The sequence below is a fragment of the Dendronephthya gigantea genome, unplaced genomic scaffold (assembly GCF_004324835.1).
Source record: "Dendronephthya gigantea isolate DGI-Jeju-01 unplaced genomic scaffold, DenGig_1.0 000011F, whole genome shotgun sequence".
NCBI lineage: Eukaryota > Metazoa > Cnidaria > Anthozoa > Malacalcyonacea > Nephtheidae > Dendronephthya > Dendronephthya gigantea.
The window spans coordinates 2,313,346-2,332,993 of record NW_021163021.1 but is presented as its reverse complement, the minus strand read 5'-3'; the positions used below and the strand labels follow the sequence as shown (position 1 = coordinate 2,332,993).

Genomic DNA, 19,648 nt, shown 5'->3' with positions numbered 1-19,648 from the left:
TACAATCAAACTTCAACTTACACTTGCAGGTAAGTCTCGTTTAATTTTTAAATTAATTTCCTTTCTGGAACTGCATGGTTCTCTCAGCACACTATTGTCTCAACTCTGGATTCTACTTTCCTTGGCTATTGTCACCAGCTCTTTATTGAAGGAAACCAACTGTACGAATCCCTTGAAGAAGAACAAGTGAACTATTGTGCACCTGAAATTATTCAACATCCACAACTTGGATTTAAGGATATCGCTGAACGAGGAGATGAGTATCATTTTGATAATTTTGCTGATTTCTTGTTGCAGCTACAACTACTATCATCATCAAAAGTTAAAATAGCTCTAGTACTTATATTTAATCCAGATAAAGCAATGACATTATTAATTAATGAACTAGGACAGAGTGTGTTAGTAGAAAGTCACTCACATTTAGATACCGGTGCTATTATAGCTACGACTTTGGAAGACCAACTTCATAACATGATTAATTACCGTCAAGAAATGATTTTTCGAGATTGGGCCCTACAGTTCACCCACCATTTGATGTAACTATAGTTAAGCTAAAGTGATATCTTACTGTAAGACTTGTTTAATGTAATATACAACCCTTCTATATAGTAAAGCAATCATATAATAGAATAACAATCATGCATATACACTTATTTGCACATAATAAATATATACCACATATTTATAGCTGAAATATAATTAAAGCATATACATTATTTTATAATATATATAGGACCTGCAGTGCAGAACCATTTTGTAATCTATAATTTATATAATATATTTTTATATAGCTTGCATGTAATAATAATATATATAATAATAATAATAATAATATATAATAACAGTATATAATAATTAAAAAACAGTATATACAATATTCATTAATAATAAAATATAACTTAATTAAACTGCAATGCAGCACCATTATAATAATATATGGTTATTTGCCTCTGTTATTGCATGAGGAGCTTTTAAAGAGAATATAATTGTCATATCCATGTACACATATACTGTATGCTAGGGGTACAACATTCACATACATACTAATGACACCATACATGCAATACTATATTATATAGTATACTACAATATAACCATGCAGGGAACAGCGTGGCAGCATCTTCAAACAACTTAATAAGTGGCATCAAATGTGGTATGACAACTGCCTAAAATAGACAAATCACTTCTGGACATTTTAACCTGAGGGCCTTCGTCAGGAGAATTAGTATGCACTATACCAAGGTACTATTTCTACTATATAAACAATTAAATTATCGCACATGCAACCATGAACCATCTTATCAATTCTACATTTCCCTGTATATGTAGAACCTATGCTTATATATAGCTACATGAATGAAAATCATTTTCTCTTCCTTCTATACTTTTTCTGCTTGAATGAATTAGCTAATTTAATCCAAATTACTGATTGATTAAAATGTATATTATTTAACTAAAAGGTTATCTCTAATTATCTAGGTATGTTCTTTCTTATTAAGATTCTTTCTCTTCATAGTTTCTTTTCAAATTTTCTCTTTCGGGGGGACCCCATAGGCATATGTTTCTTTTCTTGTATACTAGTGAAATAAAAATTAATATAATATAGTTCTCTAGTATAACCAAACCATATATAGGTGCTAACTTTCTTTTTTTCAGTAACTGGCTATGGATTTTTAGTTATGAAACTGTTGACATCACCCCCCCCCCCTATGGAAATTACTGTACAATTAAGGCAACTATAGTTAGATGGTTATTCTTTTAGTGGGGGAACAGAAAAAGATGTGACAATTCTTTGTCATATGCATCTACCCTTCCATGCATAAAATCTCATATTATAGATATATAGAATAGGATAGGTTTGGGTAGGCAAGAAACAAGTGGTGAACAATTTCATGCTAAAAATGCATAGTTATATTCAAATAAACAAATGTTAGAATGGTTGTATAAACATGTTGTACAACAACTCAGTCAAATTACTGGGTGTTTTAAGTTAGGTGGGAAAGTATAATTTTATTCAGCTGCAGTGTCTATATTTATAAGGTCAGGGGCAGGCAATTTAGCTGTTGGTGTGCACTTGTTTGTGCCAACCTCGTACCCAGGGTCCCCGCGTTTAAAGTTCTGGTGACGCGACAACTTGGTGGTGACGCGAGGGGGACCCTGGCAAACTCCGATTGCCAGGTTACCACATAATCCAAAAATCTTGGATTATTTGGTGACCTGGCCTTTTATAGCAACGTCATACCGGGGGGGGAAAAATAGAAAAATTTCACAAATATGGCGTAAAAATTTTAAACATATGTTAGGTGATAAAAAGTTATTCAATTACTGGTTAATACCGAAGATCTTGAACTCGTGATCCGCGTGGAAATGTATAAATCTATATACACACGACATATCGAGTTCTGGATAAAGAAACAGGTACTGTAAATTAAATATCAGGGGCCGGTTGTTCGAAGCCCGTTTAGCTTTAATATACGGTGGTTAAGCTCAAAATAAAAAGCAAGTCTATAGATTCAGCAACAAAACTAAAAGTTTTAAAACTTAATAGAACGTTGATAGTCACAACTACATATTTAGTAAATAATATTTAAGTTAACTGATTCACGAGAGATATGAGTGTTTTTAATTTTGACTTATCCACCGTTTAAGCTAAACGGGCTTTGAACCGCCAACCGGCTCCAGTATATTACCATTATGTAACAAATATATTCTCATGCTGTACGACATATTCTCATGCTACGAATTTGTCTTTCCCATCGCAATTTGCTTTTTATGCTTTTCAAGCCAAATGAAAAGACTTTTCATGTCAAGCCCACTTGTTGGTGTAGCTTGAATCTTGTGTCACTTCTGTCTTCTGTCACGCTTTTGTGAGTATGTGCTTGTGATACCCTCTTCACATCTGAAACATTGTTCAATCTCTGTACAATCTGCTGAACTCCAGCAGCTGCTTTGGAAGCTCTTTCCATTGCCTTCTGCGTTTTGTTTGGCCCCATGGCTTTGACAACATCTTTGCTGACCCGGTTGCAAATCTCCTGTGCCATGTCACAAGCAATGTTTCTACCTTTACCACCATGCCAGTTCACAAATCTGCCCCATGTAAGCCTATGGGCCATTTCCTCTGATGCAAGAGCTTCTATCTGTGCAATACTTGTGAACATTTCAAGTGAATAGTTGTGGAAAGAATTTGATGACTTGAAGTACAAGAGGAGTCTCTTTTTGTTGATGTTGTTTCTCAAGCCATCACCTTCCTTGCATGTATCAATCAGTTGCATCAAGAACACAGCCAGCTCTATCATGTTTAAACCGTAGAATCTGTAAAAAATCAGATATCATTGTTTGAAAACATTTACACCATATACTGTACTTATTATTCAAACTGCCAAGGTGACTAATTATCAGACAAATTGAAAGTTATACTAATAATATGGCTTTTGAATAATAGCTTTTTTAATAAAGCTTGAATTGAATAATATCTAACACTTGAACCCCTTAGATTAAAATATTATATAATATTATTATATAATACAGTACATATAAAGTTTTAATTGTATTTTAATAAGACATGAATACAGTATATTAGAACCAATCACTTTATCTTCAAGTGGTCTATCTGGCATTATACAAAGTAAACAGTGAGTGGCAGAGCTTCCCCACTGACAAATAAAATTGTTTGGGACTAGTAGGGCACACTGTGGTGCATTGCCACTTAATGGCACTTAATGGATTAACTATAGAGATTTTCAGATGTATGGTTTACCCATTAGGTTGAGGAGCTTCCCCACTGACAAGTAAAACCGTCTGGCATTGGACAAGTAAAGAAAAAGTAAGACACTATCCTTTACAAGTAAAATCAACTAGCATTAAAGTAATTTAAGAGTAAATTTAGGCCCAATGCCAGTTTGTGGGCTACCTTATTCTGTCTGGTTCATCATAGCATGCTTGTTCTTCCAAATCAACCTCTGAATCTTCAGTTTCTGGTTGATGGGTAATGGGATCTTCTTTGTTTGGGTCTGGGGTGACAAATTCATCAACAAATGCACCAACAACTGTATTGAAGTATTCCAATTTGGTTTCGTTTTCCATGTCGATGATTCCTGGTGGTGGCACATGTTTTGTTGGTGCCTCTGTGACTTTTTGCAACCCCCAAAACTCCATTGCTGCTTCAAGAATGTAAGCTTTCCCAACACTTAACAGGAACTGTTCTGAGCCTTCATATGAATTGGTAACCTTTTCTGGTGTTACATTCCGTTGATTGTATTTTTCTCGGAAGAACTTCAAAGTGCCTACTTCTCTGACTGATCCAGCCTTGTACAGTAAGTTGTAAACAAACTAAAGATGTAAATTGGTAAACATTCTATTGGTATAATAATAATAATAATATATTGGTATAATATAATACATTAGCCCATTGAGCGGCCATGCACTCCAATTCGACCTGACTTTTTTCTCTACACTGTCTAATGCCGGGCAATTTTACTCAGCAAATGGAGATTCTTGCTGCTTTAACCTATAAACCATACTGAAACACCACATGTAATATTTTTGTATAGAGTTTATAAGGTGGTCTGGCGATGGCCAATAGTTGGCATAAAGTCCACATTTAAGCTGCAGCATACATACTTGCTTTAAAAATTGTTTGGTATTAGACAGAGTAACATCCCCTGGTGTTAAGCCGAGCATAGTTAAGTCATTGCGTTGCACTCATTAATTTAATCAATCAAACTTGCACCAACAGTAGTCAATGGCTGGTTCCCCTTATTAGCTAATCTTAGTACAACTATTTCAGATCTTTTCTCAGAGATGTGAAAAAATAATTTCACATGAATACAATTAACTACCAGACTGAGTATGCTTCTTGGACATGTAATTCCATAATAAAAAAAATATTTGCAAAGTATCATTATACTGTATTATGGTAGTTGCATTCAGCAAATACAATAAGGGGAACCAGCCATTCTAATGTACTTTCATGACATCACATTTGATACAGTATTTACTGAGTGATTAATATTTATCTCAATACCTGTAGGTAGGACATCTTAGTGTGGAATAACTCAGAGACAAATGGACTGCAATGGTCCAGCCTCTCTTTCGCAGTATGTGATCCAGCTCGCAAGTCCTTTGCACCAGCAAACCTGACTTGGGTCATTTGATCACCACCAAATGGAACTGATACAATTTTCATATGGTCACTTTCATCCACCCTATTGTAATGTGCCCTTGGTTGATCTGGTAATGAAGACTGTCCTTCAATTGATACAGGTTGTTGTTCATTCTGCTTAGCTGGTTTCTCAATAACTTCCGCCTTGGTGTAAATATCCTCCAGTTCGTTTTCATAATAATCGAGGATGTCAACTACACTGTACTTTTTCTCGTCTTTCAGCTGCATGGGCAGAGGAACAATAATTGATTTTTCGGACATCTCTTTCTGGTATTTATGGGGAATATGTTCAGGTATCACACTCTTCAGGAATGATAAACTTTGGATACCAGTGACAAGGACTCTTCCAACCAGCACTTTAAAATCTTCCCGTAACTTAATTTCTTCTTCGTCACTAAGTAGGAAAATTGAGTTTGACAGTTTTGTGATATCTCTTTGCGGTGCAGTTGATGAAAGATTTTGGCATGGCACTCTTTCAACAATCAGGTTGGAGGCAAAGTAATGAAGATCTTGATTCTGATGGGAGGATTGCATGTCATGAACATGAATCTTCATGTCCCAGTTATCGCCAGTGCCTTGCAGATTCTTACCGTCCTTGACAGCTTTAACGACACTGTCTGAAAAGTGGCTGCCAATAATATCTAGAAGGTTGGTCTTGCTTTGATGCGACAAGGAGAAACCCATTTTTTGACATTGTCTGAAAAGCTATAATAATAAACAATAATACAAATATAAAATTAAAAATATAAATATAATGCAGTAAGTAGTTTTAATGCTCTGACGTTGTTGTAAAGTGCAATGAAATATAAGAAATAAAAATATTAGAATTATGTTATTTTGCAAGCGCCAATGATTAATTTATATAATGAATAACCAAACGCGCTGACAACGGGAATCAGGTAATGACAAACATGCATGTAAATTACCTCTTTCTTTGCATTTCCATTCGTCATCAACACAGTGTTCAACCGTTGCACCAAACTAAGCTCGCGATTCCTTGTTTGCATTAGAATTGAATAACAAAGGCCAAGTCTTGGGAGGATATCATGTAGATCTTCCTTTGTCTTTTTCATCACCACAAGGAGCAAATCGAGCAAAAACGGACACCGACTTGACATTTCCGATACAAGTTTTTTCCAATCAAATACAGCCATATCGTCAAAACAATTTTTCCGCAGTTCAGATGGTTTGCTTTTCGTACAGAGTTTTATACACTCTTTGTCAAGTTCATGAAGTACGTTTTCCTTGAAGCTACGGGTCAATGAATCAATTGATGCAACTACGGCGGTTATATTTGATGGCACACCAGTTTCTATCACTTCATGAAGCTTAATCTGGTCTTCTTTACTTAGGGATCCTTCAAATGTTTCAGTTAGTATATATTTGAAAATATGCAATTTTAGGCGCTTCCATTAGTACGGCCAGACAGGTCAGATTGTTTGATCTGACATGAAAAATGGGATAAATTGAGAAGCCAGTCAATTTTCGCTTGATAATTGTCGAGAAACCCTAGTCTGACAATCTGGCCATTAAATTGAAAGCGCCTTAATGCTTGACGAAAAGTTCTACTGAATATTTCCACTTTTTCATCATGAAATACTTTGATTATTGTGTAAAATTGAACAAACTACGGTAAATTGAAAATGACCGCGTACCTTAACGCCAGGAATGGAATCCATACCAATTGCCGCCTGGTCTTCTCCGTTTGGATTTCGCTTAAAATGTCCACATTGCTTCTCTTCTCGGTCTGTAATCCGGATTTACTTGGAGAAAACGTAAGACATCTCTTAGATGATGCTTTTTCCCGAATATTTTGCAGCACGGTAATTGCACATGTTTGGAAATCAACTGATTTTGTGAGTTTTCCTTCGCATGATCGGCAGACTTTCAAGGATCCTGCATTACTGTCGTTTCTTCCAACTCAAAATTTGTCAAGGAACATATCAGTTCAGATAACTTCTTTTGTCTACCAACAGCACTGAAAACCTTGGTAAATCTGCTGGGTGATTTATCGTCACCACAAACGCAACAAAAATTGACATTTTTCCATCTATAATATTCTTTTCGAGGAGTAAGTTGCAGCGTAGCCATGCTTTGAGATTTCTGAATAAAATAGGCGTGGCAACGCGCTTTTTAATTAGAGACTACCGCTTAAAAAAGAGATGATTGCGTTTAAAATAGATGTGAACGGGCGTTTAAAATAGAGATGAATAATGGGCGTTAAAATACAAAATTAGAAAATTCTAAAAATAGTAATTACTCCAAGCGTTTATAATAGAAATGACTGATGGGCGTTAAAAATAGAAGTGAATGAATGTTTAAATAGAGAGGAATCCATAGTGCATATACGAAAGTTTGACGTGATACTATAGTTGCATAATTTTCAATTTTAATGAATAATTTTTTTAACGCTATAAATTACGCTTTACGCGTAACAAATTACAATGATCTTTTTCTTAAAGTTAAACAATATCAAATATTGGAATCAATAGTACTGAAAAGGAGAGACACTATCGGAATACTTCCAACTGGCTATGGGAAATCAGTTATATTCCAACTCCTCCCATACGTAGCTGACTATCTTGACAAAACCATGGATGCTAAGAAAGAAAATACAGGCGGTAACATTGTTCTGATCGTTGCTCCACTGAACGCTCTAATCGATAACCAGATCTCCATTTTGCATGAACGTGGAATTGAAGCAACTGTTTTGAAAAGCAAGAGCCATACCGCAAATGAAACTAGTAATGAAGAATGCGAGACTGATACATCTAATGATTGTGAAGAAAATTTTGCAGAACTTTCACTTGACACCACCACAGTAAGGAACATCAAAGAAGGAATGTTCAAAATAATATTCTCTCATCCGGAAGCTTTCATTTCTTGCAAAAAAGGGAGACGACTCCTTATGTCTAGCGTATTGCAGAACAACGTTGTAGCATGTGTTATTGACGAAGGGCACCTTGTTGAAGAATGAAGAGTGGAGTTTCGTAAAGATTTTGCAAAACTATCCCAGTTAGGATCGCTTTTTCCTAATGCCCCATTGTTAGTTCTAACTGCAACAGCGCCTAAACATGTACGAGAAGCGCTAACAAACTCTCTTTTGCTCAGTAATCCGAGGGTGGTAGTTGCTAATTTAGATCGATCAAACATTTTTATCCACAAGCAAAAACGAATGCCAGCATCTGCAGGCGAAGAAAGTTTCAAAGCAATCCTACTTCCCATCGCGAATGATTTGAAGAATCTATTAAGAGAGTATCCACTAACATTGATATATTTGCCACTGAAGTGGTGTGGTTATGCGTTTAAGCTTTTCTCCGATATACTGGGTAAAAAAAGTTATTTCCCTCCAGGAGACGGAAAACCTGAGAATTGCCTTTTTGCCCAGTTTCATTCTCCTCAAACTGAACTAATGAAAAATGAAATAATGAAGCAATTGCAAGGTCCAGACAAATCAAGGTCTATTCGTGTTGTTTTCGCTACAGTTGCAATAGGAATTGGTGTTAACATTCACGACATTAGGCATGTCATTCACATTACAGTTCCAGGAACGATTGAGTCCTATTATCAAGAAATCGGTCGCGCTGGAAGAGATGGGAAACCAGCAAAGGCATCTCTGTATTACAATGGTCACGATATTTCCTTGAACAAACCCGGGATGACGTCTGCAATGCATGGGTTTTGTTCCCAAGATGATAAATGTTTAAGGAAGCTAATCTTGGATTACCTGGGATCACCTTTGGCATTGTTGTCAGTAAAGTTAATGGAGCAACACTCTTGCTGTAGCAACTGCTCAAGAAAGTGCAAGTGCCTGTCCTGCCAAGTGGATGAAGTGGAACTACTAAACGTTTGTCAAGAACGCGATAAACATGTGGAACCTCCACTACGCAATGTCAGTGATGCTTAACGGGTTAAAATAAAACAGCGAATGAAAAAATATAGGCTAAACTTGGGACAGACTGGTCATCATATAGGAGGCATTGACACACGTACAGGTGTTACATTAGAACTCATTGAGTCAATTGTTTCAAAATGTGACCATATTATGTCAGCTGAAGATATGTTTGCGAGCTTTGAAATTTGGGACATACAGCATGCATATACTTTTTTTAAGATAATTACTGACATTTGTGAGAAATAGGTAGAAATGTGAGAAATTTTATATCATACTGTAGTTTCTATGACAAGCAAAGGCATACGAGCCAGGCTGCAGCACCACCCCACCCCCCACCCCCGATTCAGTGGAACATACATTTTTTTGGGCAATATATTTCGGTTTTTCAGGCACAAACATCAGAAAATACTCAGAATAAGAACAAATATAATTGAAATATAATTATATGATTGTATAATTGAATACTATAATACTTAAAACTTTTTCACAAGTACTGTTAAATGCCCGTTTTGAGGCTCCAAGTTCTTCTTTCATGCCAAGCATGGTGGCGCCTTGTGAGATTTCCCCCCCTCGCATATCGAAAACGTTTCTGTGCCCTTGATTCATATTAGAAAATTTTGGTGATGAAGAAAATTTTCGGGCAAATAGCCTCAGCCCCCCCCCCCCCAGTTGAAATTGGCCCTGTACGCCTATGATGACAAGTTCTTCAAATGTTTGCAAGGTGGAAAAATACCACATATATTTATTAATGCAAACTATTCTATCCATATGCCTTGATTATCACTGATGACAATTCAGGCAACTATATATATATATCATATATAGTTTCTGTTTTCTAGTGATCTATTCCTAGTATGTACAGTATAAGACAAATGTGCTCTGAAACCTATTCCTCTTGTAGTTTTGTGCAAGTTTGTGTGTGCACAGTTTGATCTGGGTTGATCATATTGAATATTAAATTGCTGACATATTTTATTCTGAACTTGTCCAACATAAAGTGGGAAAAGGTCCTAGCTTAGAATCTGCAATTACAAAATATTTGGAATGAAAACTGACTTTATATCGTACCAAGCTGCATTGATCAACTGCTGAATGCCAAAGCATGGATGTCTGTAGATTGTACTATATCTATAATAGAACTTAAGTTACTTATAGACCTCCACTGGGAAAGCATTTTGAAACAATCGCAGAACAAGTCTGCAATTGAAGGACAGTTTATTTGTTGACAACCTCAAGTAACTATGTAAGAATTTTGCTGATTATTGTACATCATAATTATATATTTTTTATATCATGAATTATATATTTGAGATTTCTACATGTCTTTTAAAAAAATCTGCTATATCATATAACATATACATGTGCTTTAGAAGTGGTGTTTTCAAACTTTAGCATCATGATAAAAAATAAGGACAAACAAAATCAACTTAAAAGTTTAACTGTATTTTAATAATAAGATATACATACAATTTTATATACACTGAATTCATAGCCTTGCCAGTCACTGTCACGTTCTTAAAGTTGTTGTCTTTTTTATCCAATAATGAGTCCATTAGGCTATAGCTGATGTACCAAACGATTCCTATCGATACTGATTGGACTTTAGAGATATATCATAACCACAGAATAGCCAATCTTTGAATTGTAAATAGCCAATCTTCGAATTGTATAAAATGTGATTGTGATGTGATTCATCTTTCATCTTTTCATGTCAATTTTCATACATCTTCGATAAACAAGATTGCAAAAATATGTAGACTGCTGCTGCCAGTAGGGAAACCAAAGTAAGAAGAATCTTGTAAAAAGAATCTTGTAAGAACGATCTTTGTGTCTATATATCTTTTATTTGTGTTATGTATTTATTTGTCTTCGCGAAGTTTGCTTCTGCATTCTGCACCAGTGTTCTGCACAGAGCCATCACCCCCCGGATCAAAAAGTTACAAATTACGTAATCTCCAAGATTCATGACGTCACAGCATCTGAGTTTGCCAGGGTCCCCCTCGCGTCACCACCAAGTTGTCGCATCACCAGAACTTTAAACGCGGGGACCCTGGGTACGAGGTTGGTTTGTGCAAGAGTTCTAACAATTGTTTATTTCACATGTAATTAACAACCATTGTTGTAAAAATAGTGTTTAGATATTAATCCTGTATAGGCTAGCTAAAAATGATATGGCTATGCATTGTTTGCATGTTTTGCATAATACAACGCATTCAGAACTATTTTCATTTTTTTTATAAATAACAACACATAACGAAATTTCTGCGTAACTAAAATGTGTACATCAGATGTTAATGCAAGCAACATAACTGTATCATTTACACTAGATGTAAAGTTTGACTGAGTTGGGTTCCGCCGATGGCCTACATAGGGTCCGGTACGAGGTTCCTCCGGTAAACTCCTTCAAACCTTACTTGTATTTAGTTAGGATTACAGTTTTAAAAATAAAAAAGAAAAATTTTCAATTGCTATAATTTTTGGAAATAAAAATATGATGTTCTGCAAGTTTTAAAATGCCGCGCGGCAACAGAAAAATGCGTGCATACTGCAAAAATGCTTGTGGATGACATGTCGGTTATCAACTTATCAAAACATTCCAAAGGTATTTCCTTCAAAGAAAACTTTCGTCAGCTATTCGAATCTTCAAACCGCGGTTAAAAAAATATAAAACAACCAAGTTCAATGCCTTAGAAAAAATGCAGTGCAAGGTCTGTAGCCAAAGTAAGAGCAGTTTTCGAAATTTTACAACTTTAAAAACAAGGTCAGGAAGGGTTTTTACGGAACACTGCCCCGTTTGTTTACAAGAGATGAAATTATAAAAAGTTATAACTCTGTAGTTTTTTATTGATTTTCATATAGTATAATAATATGCTTTGGTGGACAATAAATCAAAAACCGATTGCTTTTTGTTGGGATAAATTGGAGGAAATAATTTGTATATTATGTAGGTCTGTTGACAAATTTTCATATTAAAAGCCGTTACAATGTGTCTCCGGCGAGCTGCCAAACATGGGCGCACAATTTCAATAAAGATTTACCCCAAAAAGTCACCTGCACTACTAAAAACGGTCTTGTAGATGAGGTGCAAGGTCGGTCAAGAAGGGAACTGCAGTTTTAGAAGCAATAAGACATCATATTCACTTATGTTAGGGGAAATCACGGAACTCTAACTTTTTGCAAATGTGTAGCTATATTAGTGAAATTAACCAGAACACCAAACAAAATAATTTACAAAACATAATTTAGAAATCAAGGCTGGTTACTTCAGTTCGATATGTTAATTTCCTATTGTATTAAATCTGTGGGATAACATACCTTGGTAGATTATGAGTGAGAATTCCTGAGTTGATTAAGCGAATACAACTTGTTGAACGGACCACCGATAGGAGCACGGGAATTTTTTTGGCTTGCACTTCACAGAAAATCACACCTCTTATACGGCATGCCCTATTTCATGTCAACCAAATTCCTATAACTCGGCTATGGTGCCATTTGATAACCTGTATTCCACCATTACAAAATACCGAGTTAGACCTCATAGTCTTTATCCATAAGAAATAAAAGTGGAAATAAAACAAGTCCTTCGTGCAGGCGTTCTCGTCCCGTCGCACGCGTATTTTCGAGACATTTCTTTCGACGCGATCAAAACATCAACAAAAACCCCAAATCCTTCGATACTTCGAGGTACGAAAGATGGACTACTTTTCTTTTTGTATAAATAAATTTCAAACCAAAACATTGTCCGATTTTTCTACAATCCGGATATGAAAATACTATGTTTTGTGTTTTTTACTTCTTTTCACGCTTTGCCCGCGCTTGGAACAGAAGCCTGAAACAAACCTGAAATGTCCAATACATTCAGCATCAATTTTACTCATAACAATGCAGGGCTTGTCGGTTTAAATATTCCTCAAATTTTGGATTTTTCTGTGCAACTCTAGTTTGTATAATTAAAAAGCATATTTCAAAAAATATAGCAGTTAATATTACGGACAAGGGATTACTTTAAAAATTACATTAGAAAAATGCTAACGCTTTACTGCACATTTATGCAATTTTAATATTTTGCCACCAAACTTTTGTTGCCACCCAACAACGATGTTAATGCCCTTTTGTGGAAGTACGTTGATGATACAACATCTTCAGAAATCGTAGAAAGGGGGTTTCCGAGTTATTCACAAAACATTGCTGATAACCTCGCCCAATGGTCTTCAAATAATAAACTGAAATTAAATGATGAAAAATGCAAAGAATTACGGATAAGCTTTGCAAGAAATCAAGAAGACTTTCAACCGATTTATGTATACGGAAAAGAATTAGAAGTCGTTAGAAGTGCAAAAGTGCTGGGGGTCACAATAACTAGCGACCTATCGTGGAATGTTCACATGAATAATGCTATAAAGAAAGCAGCGAAACGGCTATACTTTCTTGTGCAATTAAAAAGAGCTAAACTATCTCGAAAAGATCTCGTGCTCTTTTACATTACATGCATTCGATCTGTTTTGACTTATGCAATCCCAGTATTCTTCTATGCTTTACCGAAGTACCTCCTAAATGAATTGGAACGTTTACAAAAACGGGCCTTATCAATTATCAACTCAGGAATAACGTATCATGAAGCCCTGTTGGAAGCGAATATTCCCACCATTATGTCATACGGTGAAAAAATATGTAGGGATTTTTTTTTACCAAACTGTGAATGATAAACATAACAAGCTGAATAAACTTTTACCCCCGATTCATGAAGGAGCTCATCAATTAAGACAAAATAGGCATTTCTTTCCAACTTACTAATTTTGTGACGCTTTCCATCTGTATTAATTTTCAAAGTTTGAAATTTTGTTTAATATGGATATGGCTTGCTAGTCATATTACTGATATTTTTTGTTTCGTTGTTTCAGTTATTAATAGCGAATGCCACTGTCCATGTCAGAACATGATGAAACTCTTCTATATGAAACCCTTGCTTGAACACTTCAAAAAGTATGGAGGAATGTCAGACTGTGATAGGTGTCATCTAGTTAAAGTTTAGTTTCTATGTCTCATTAAAATAATGAATATCTGAACAGCTTCATTATAATCAGATGGATATTGTAGGCTATTGTAACTGTGAGAGAAACAATTAGGAAACTTTAAGAAACAGCTTCAGCGACTGGGGCTTTAGAGTCAGTGGTTAAGTAAAAGAAACGGGATCAATAGCATAGTCTAGCGCTTTTTGAGAAACGTTATAATAAAACGTTTATACTAAAATATACCTTTAAAGTGAATAAAATGTAAGAAAACCATAACTCGGAGTAACATTTGGAGGTCCCACCAAGACTATGGAAGGTGATATGTAGAAAAGTCTATGTTTGTCCGAGAAAATACACGAAATTTACGAGATTTGTGGTAATTTATGTACGTGAGTTTATACTGGTTTATGTTTTTCTACAACCGGAGTCTGGGAAACTATTGTTGAAAAATGTCAGAAGAATTGATAATAGAGCTGCAGTCTCGCATGCTGGGATTAAAACAAACCGAATTAGCTCGATTTGGAGAAGAAATGAAATGGATAAAGGCAGAGAAAGGTAGGTTGGAACTGATTACAATGATACGCACAATAGTTAAAGAAGAAATACTTAAGTGTAGTAGCGAACAGCTTGACAATCTATTGGCGAAAATGCAAACTGTGTTAAGGCCCGTCTACACGATGCGATTTTTGCCTACGATTGTTGTATGCAACTTGCTGACGTCATGCCTGCGACTCGAATCGTGCCGTGTAGATGGGCCTACAACTTGCTTGCGACAGTCGTATACAACACAAAAAAGTCGTAAAAATTTTAAAACCTGTTTTAAAATCCTGCGACTTTCATACAATTTTTGATGAAAAAAATAGTTCAAAATGGCGGACATTAACAGTGAGGTGAGAGAATGCGAAATTGGTACGCCTCCTGTACAAAGTGCGACCAAGGCAAAGTCAAAAAAAAAGAAGAAAGAAGGTTATGTTTTTGAAAATGAAGAGGTTGAACTTTTGATATACGCATGGAGTAAGCGAGAAGTTTTGTATGACAGCAAAAATCCAGAATATTTAAAGAAAGACACAAAATTGACAGCGGTTAACCAGCTGATTCAGGAGCTTGACTTCGAGGGTAAGCTGAATTTGAATTATTGACATCTAGTTATTTATAAAACGCGCATTTTTAAATGGCCATATCTGTTTTTTCTTGCCTAGTCCTAGTTTTTGTGATGGAGTTTCTTCCTGTATTAAAATAAATGTGTGTGGTGTACTTTTTTCAACCATATAAGTACACGGTTTTTATATAGTACTTTTCAGTCCTTTCCATTTTATTAAAGGTCTCACAGTAGAAGATGTTGTGAAGAAAATGGCTCGGCTAAAGACATACTATGGCAGAGAACTTGGAAAAGAAAAGGCAAGCAGAAGCTCTGGCCGGGGAGGAAATGAAGTTTACAATAGTAAATGGCCATTTTTTAACATGTTGCATTTTCTGAGGGAAAATATTACCCCCAGAAAAACACAGTCAACGATGCAAAGCGTTGTAATTGATGAGGAAAGTCAACTTTATACTGAACTAGAGCAAGAAGCTGAAGATCTGGTCGACATCAACCCTGCTACCCCTGCAAGTACAAACGAACTTAACCTGTATAAAGTGGATAATCCCCCTCGACTAAATCAAAGAGGAAGAAGAAGCTGGAGCTTGAAGATGAATTAATGGTCAGCTGCCTTCAAGAGATCAAAAAACCTAGAGGAGAAACTTCAGCCGATGAATTATGGGCAAAGTATATTGGTCAACAACTGACAAAGGTACCTGAAGGATACCAGAAAGAGTTGTTAAAATTAGAAATTCAACAGCTCATTGTAAAAGCTATGCATAGTGTTCCATCAAGATCAGCACTGGTAGAACTTGATGAAAATATACTTTAATAAAAAACATTTTTTACACCTTGAGTATGTTTTTGAATAAATATTTAATAAACTGTATTGCATATATTATTTAATATTAATGTACAAATTTTATTTTTATGATGGTATAAATAATAAAATTGAAATTTCTCAACTATTATCACAATGACATTCCCATTATTAAAGATTAAATTTCCCTGCAGGCTTTAGAAGGTTCTTGAAAGTTTGCTCAGACCAACCTTTGAGTTTACAAACCCCCTCAGAGCTTGTGTGGATATTCAATCAGTAATTTCTAATATGTTGTAATATTATTATACTTGTATTAATATAATAAGTGTTTTTTTCTTGATAGATGATTTTATAATTATGCAAATGCATGTTTAACAATTATCAAGCAATAAATATATTAAAAACTTGAGGGCATGGATGCTTTGATACTGCATAGTCATATATGTTGTCAAATCAAGGTGTTCCATTGCCAAGGCACTTGGCCAGGTCCATTAAAATGTTCACAAAGAATTTCTCGCATTTCCTCAGCCTTAACAGCTGGTCGGCCTTTTCTGGAATTTGGAAACGATGCTAGGTTGCTTCCTGCATCATCAACTCTCCAACTGCCATCTCTTGTTTTGCCAAGGTGATCCTCATCAACTGACCCCTTAGGTATGTACCTGTTTGGCACTTTTGCTCTCAGAAAATTATGAAGTGCTAAGGTTGCAAGTATGACCTTAACGGCATTATCAAGCTTAATGGAAAGAACAGTAGAATACACTCTAAATCTGTTCGACAAAATTCCAAAGACACTCTCACTAACCCGTCTCCCCCAAGAAAGCCTGTAGTTAAAGATACGTCTTTCTTCAGAAAGGCCCCGTTGTGCAAAAGGCTTCATGACATTTGTCTCAAGTGGAAAAGCATCATCCCCAGCAAAGAAGTATGGGATAGGAATATTTGAGTCAGGATGAAATAAAGAAGGTGAAGAGGGAAGAGGCTTAGGTTTGGGTAGATTAAGTTTACCATTGACCAACTTAGACCAGAACAGGGTATTCCTCATTACCCCACTATCACTAATCCTACCCTGGCATCCAACATCAGCAAATATAAAGTTATAATTTGCATCAACTACAGCCATTAAGACAATGCTGTAGTAACCCTTATAATTATAGAAGACAGATCCACTGTTGTGAGGATGCAGAATTCGAACATGCTTTCCGTCAGCAGCACCAACACAATGTGGAAGTTGCCATACATCTTCAAATCCAGCAGCTATTGCCAACCATTCTTCTTCATTCTCAGGGAAGTGTTGAAATTCCTCTTTCAAGGCATCAAATACAGCCTGGCATACTTCTGGAACAATGAGGGAAATAGATGATATTGAAATTCTGAATTGGTAATGCAAGCTGGAATAGGACTTTCCTGTAGCCAAGAATCGTAAAGTCACTGCCAGTCTTTCCCCAGCTGGTATCGCTTCCCTGATATTAGTGTCCTTCCTGGTCAATTTCATCTCCACTTTTTTCAGCAAGAACTATGTGAAAATGTTTAAAAACAATGTTTATAATGAGTGAAAGTTTGGGGGATGGTTAATTCACAACACTGACAAAATAACAAAGTAAAACTTATACTCGACTGTGATTAAATAGAGTTTATCAAAGGATTTATTGGCGACGTTCGACGAGTTAGCTAAGCGACTTCAGAATGAGTGCAGTAAAATTATCCAAACCGAGCTCTCGAATGTGCAATTTGAGGTAAAATACAGGTAGCTACCTTATTCGCCATACACTTGAACAAGTGAATTCGTCAAGGAAAACTTTAGTCGCATGTGTATGGCTTCATAAATCTATCTAAATTGTCAGCAAACACATACCTCAAATGTTGACATGCCCATTCTCAAGTATTGACGATAATGTTCTGTGTTAAGATAAACATTAATATTCCGATGACGTCAGTCTATCTGTGAACACGTGTCATGATCACATGAACACTAGCAATATAAAGTTTTTGTTTCTTGTAGTTTTTAAGTTAGTTGTTAGTTGTTAGTTGGAACTGTTACTTGTAAGTTGTATAAGTTTTTGTTAATAAATATTGTTATATATAAGTCTTCCACCGTCATGAGTTTAACAGGTTATGGGCCCAGTCACAGTCACGGCCGCTTATTGTTCGACGGTGATGAACGAAAGTACGAGTTATGGCAAGGAAAGTTTCTAGGGTATCTAAGGCTCAAAAATTAAGCGATACCATACAAGGACCATTGGCTGATGATGCGTCTGAAGAACAACTACGAACAGACGCAACCAAAAACGCGGACGCATTTGCCGAACTGATACAAGTACTAGATGATCGGAGTCTGTCGCTAATTACCCGAGACGCAGTGAATGATGGACGAAAGGCCCTGGCAATCCTGCGTGAACATTACTTATCGAAGGGCAAACCATGTGTTATATCCCCATACACTGAACTAACCTCTCTAACGAAGTCGAGAGAAGAATCTGTGACAGATTACATGCTGCGGGCAGAGACAGCATCCACATCTCTAAAATCCGCTGGGGAAACCATAAGTGATAGTTTACTGATCGCGATGATCATCAAAGGACTACCTACGGAAGAGTATAAAGCGTTTTCAACTGTGGTAACGCAAAGAGACAAAGAACAATCTTTAGCGAGTTTAAAGTCTCATTAAGAAGTTTTGAAGAAACCCAAAAGCTATCAGAAAAAGGAAACCCAAAAGAAGATAGCGTCTTAGAAGTTCTCGGTAAATCTGGCAAGCAAGACAAAGGAAAAATCATCTGCTATGGGTGTGGAAAACCGGGACATAAAATTTCAGAATGTCTTTCAAGAAACCGCTGGTGCGCTGTTTGTAAAAACAACACCCACAACACGGAAAGATGCCAAAAGAAGAGGACAAGGAAACCGACAAACGATGCCTCGAAATTCGTAAGAAATAATAATTATCATGATAGTGAGCATGATGATCAGTCATATCTTTTCGGAGTAGGTGTTGATATAGATAATATTGATAAGGTTAATGGTATATTAGTTGATTGTGGGGCTACAACACACATAGTGCATGATCTTAGCAAATTTGTTAAGTTTGATACGCAATTTAATCCTGAAAGGCACTTCATTGAGTTGGCAGACGGGAAAAGGTCAAACAACGTTGCGCAGAAAAGGGGTGATGCTGAAGTGGAAATCTGTGATGTTGAAGGTAAAACACATAAGGCTCTTCTTAAAAATGCTCTTTATATTCCTTCTTACAAGCAGAATATATTCTCAGTCCATGCCGCAGTTAGTAGGGGTGCCACTGTGAATTTCTCTCCTAATCATGCTAAATTAGTTAGTCCAGATGGTACAGAATTTAAAATAGAACAGGAAGGTAAGTTATATTACTTAAACAGCGTAATCTCATCTGGCATGTCAAAACAGGATAGCAAGTCTACGTCTTTGAAGGATTGGCATGAAATTTTAGGGCACTGTAATCTGAATGATGTTTTAGCTTTGGAAAGTGTAGTTGAAGGAATGAAAATTGTAGGAAAGAAACAATTTGATTGTGGAACATGTGTGGAAGGAAAAATGACTCAATGTAGAAGCAGAAAGCCAGACAAGCGAGCTAATAATATTCTGGAATTAGTTCATTGTGATTTAGCCGGCCCGATAGATCCTATAGCAAGAAAAGGTTACCGCTATGTATTAGCTTTTGTAG

General features: G+C 36.0%; 3 protein-coding genes across 3 annotated transcripts; 1 reads left to right on the top strand and 2 right to left on the bottom strand.

Moving 5' to 3' along the window:
• Positions 1–5,145: 5,145 nt before the first annotated feature.
• Positions 5,146–6,315, bottom strand: LOC114518688. Its single transcript, XM_028538693.1, has 3 exons — positions 6,088–6,315; positions 5,261–5,866; positions 5,146–5,169 (listed from the first exon to the last, which is right to left on the bottom strand). The coding sequence occupies exons 1-3, from the start codon at positions 6,313–6,315 to the stop codon at positions 5,146–5,148; spliced, it is 858 nt and encodes a 285-aa protein (XP_028394494.1).
• Positions 6,316–7,754: 1,439 nt separating this feature from the next.
• LOC114518687 (ATP-dependent DNA helicase Q-like 3) lies at positions 7,755–9,068 on the top strand. The gene is made up of 2 exons (XM_028538692.1): positions 7,755–7,982; positions 8,178–9,068. The coding sequence occupies exons 1-2, from the start codon at positions 7,755–7,757 to the stop codon at positions 9,066–9,068; spliced, it is 1,119 nt and encodes a 372-aa protein (XP_028394493.1).
• A 7,346-nt stretch (positions 9,069–16,414) lies between these two features.
• On the bottom strand, positions 16,415–17,455 carry LOC114518686. The gene has a single exon (XM_028538690.1). It carries the CDS (start codon positions 17,453–17,455, stop codon positions 16,415–16,417), a length of 1,041 nt encoding a protein of 346 aa, XP_028394491.1.
• Positions 17,456–19,648: the final 2,193 nt, after the last annotated feature.

What these genes read in the sequence shown, in the direction of transcription:
- LOC114518688 (XM_028538693.1), bottom strand. Translation starts at nt 6,315, where the DNA reads ATGGCTGTATTTGATTGGAAAAAACTTGTATCGGAAATGTCAAGTCGG. An exon ending in ATGGAAATGCAAAGAAAGAG is followed by an intron (nt 5,867 to 6,087) that starts GTAATTTACATG and finishes TTATTATTATAG; the next exon opens with CTTTTCAGACAATGTCAAAA. An exon ending in AGCAGAATGAACAACAACCT is followed by an intron (nt 5,170 to 5,260) that starts GTATCAATTGAA and finishes AAATTGTATCAG; the next exon opens with TTCCATTTGGTGGTGATCAA.
- LOC114518687 (XM_028538692.1), top strand. Translation starts at nt 7,755, where the DNA reads ATGGATGCTAAGAAAGAAAATACAGGCGGTAACATTGTTCTGATCGTT. An exon ending in TTTCACTTGACACCACCACA is followed by an intron (nt 7,983 to 8,177) that starts GTAAGGAACATC and finishes AAACTATCCCAG; the next exon opens with TTAGGATCGCTTTTTCCTAA.
- LOC114518686 (XM_028538690.1), bottom strand. Translation starts at nt 17,455, where the DNA reads ATGAAATTGACCAGGAAGGACACTAATATCAGGGAAGCGATACCAGCT.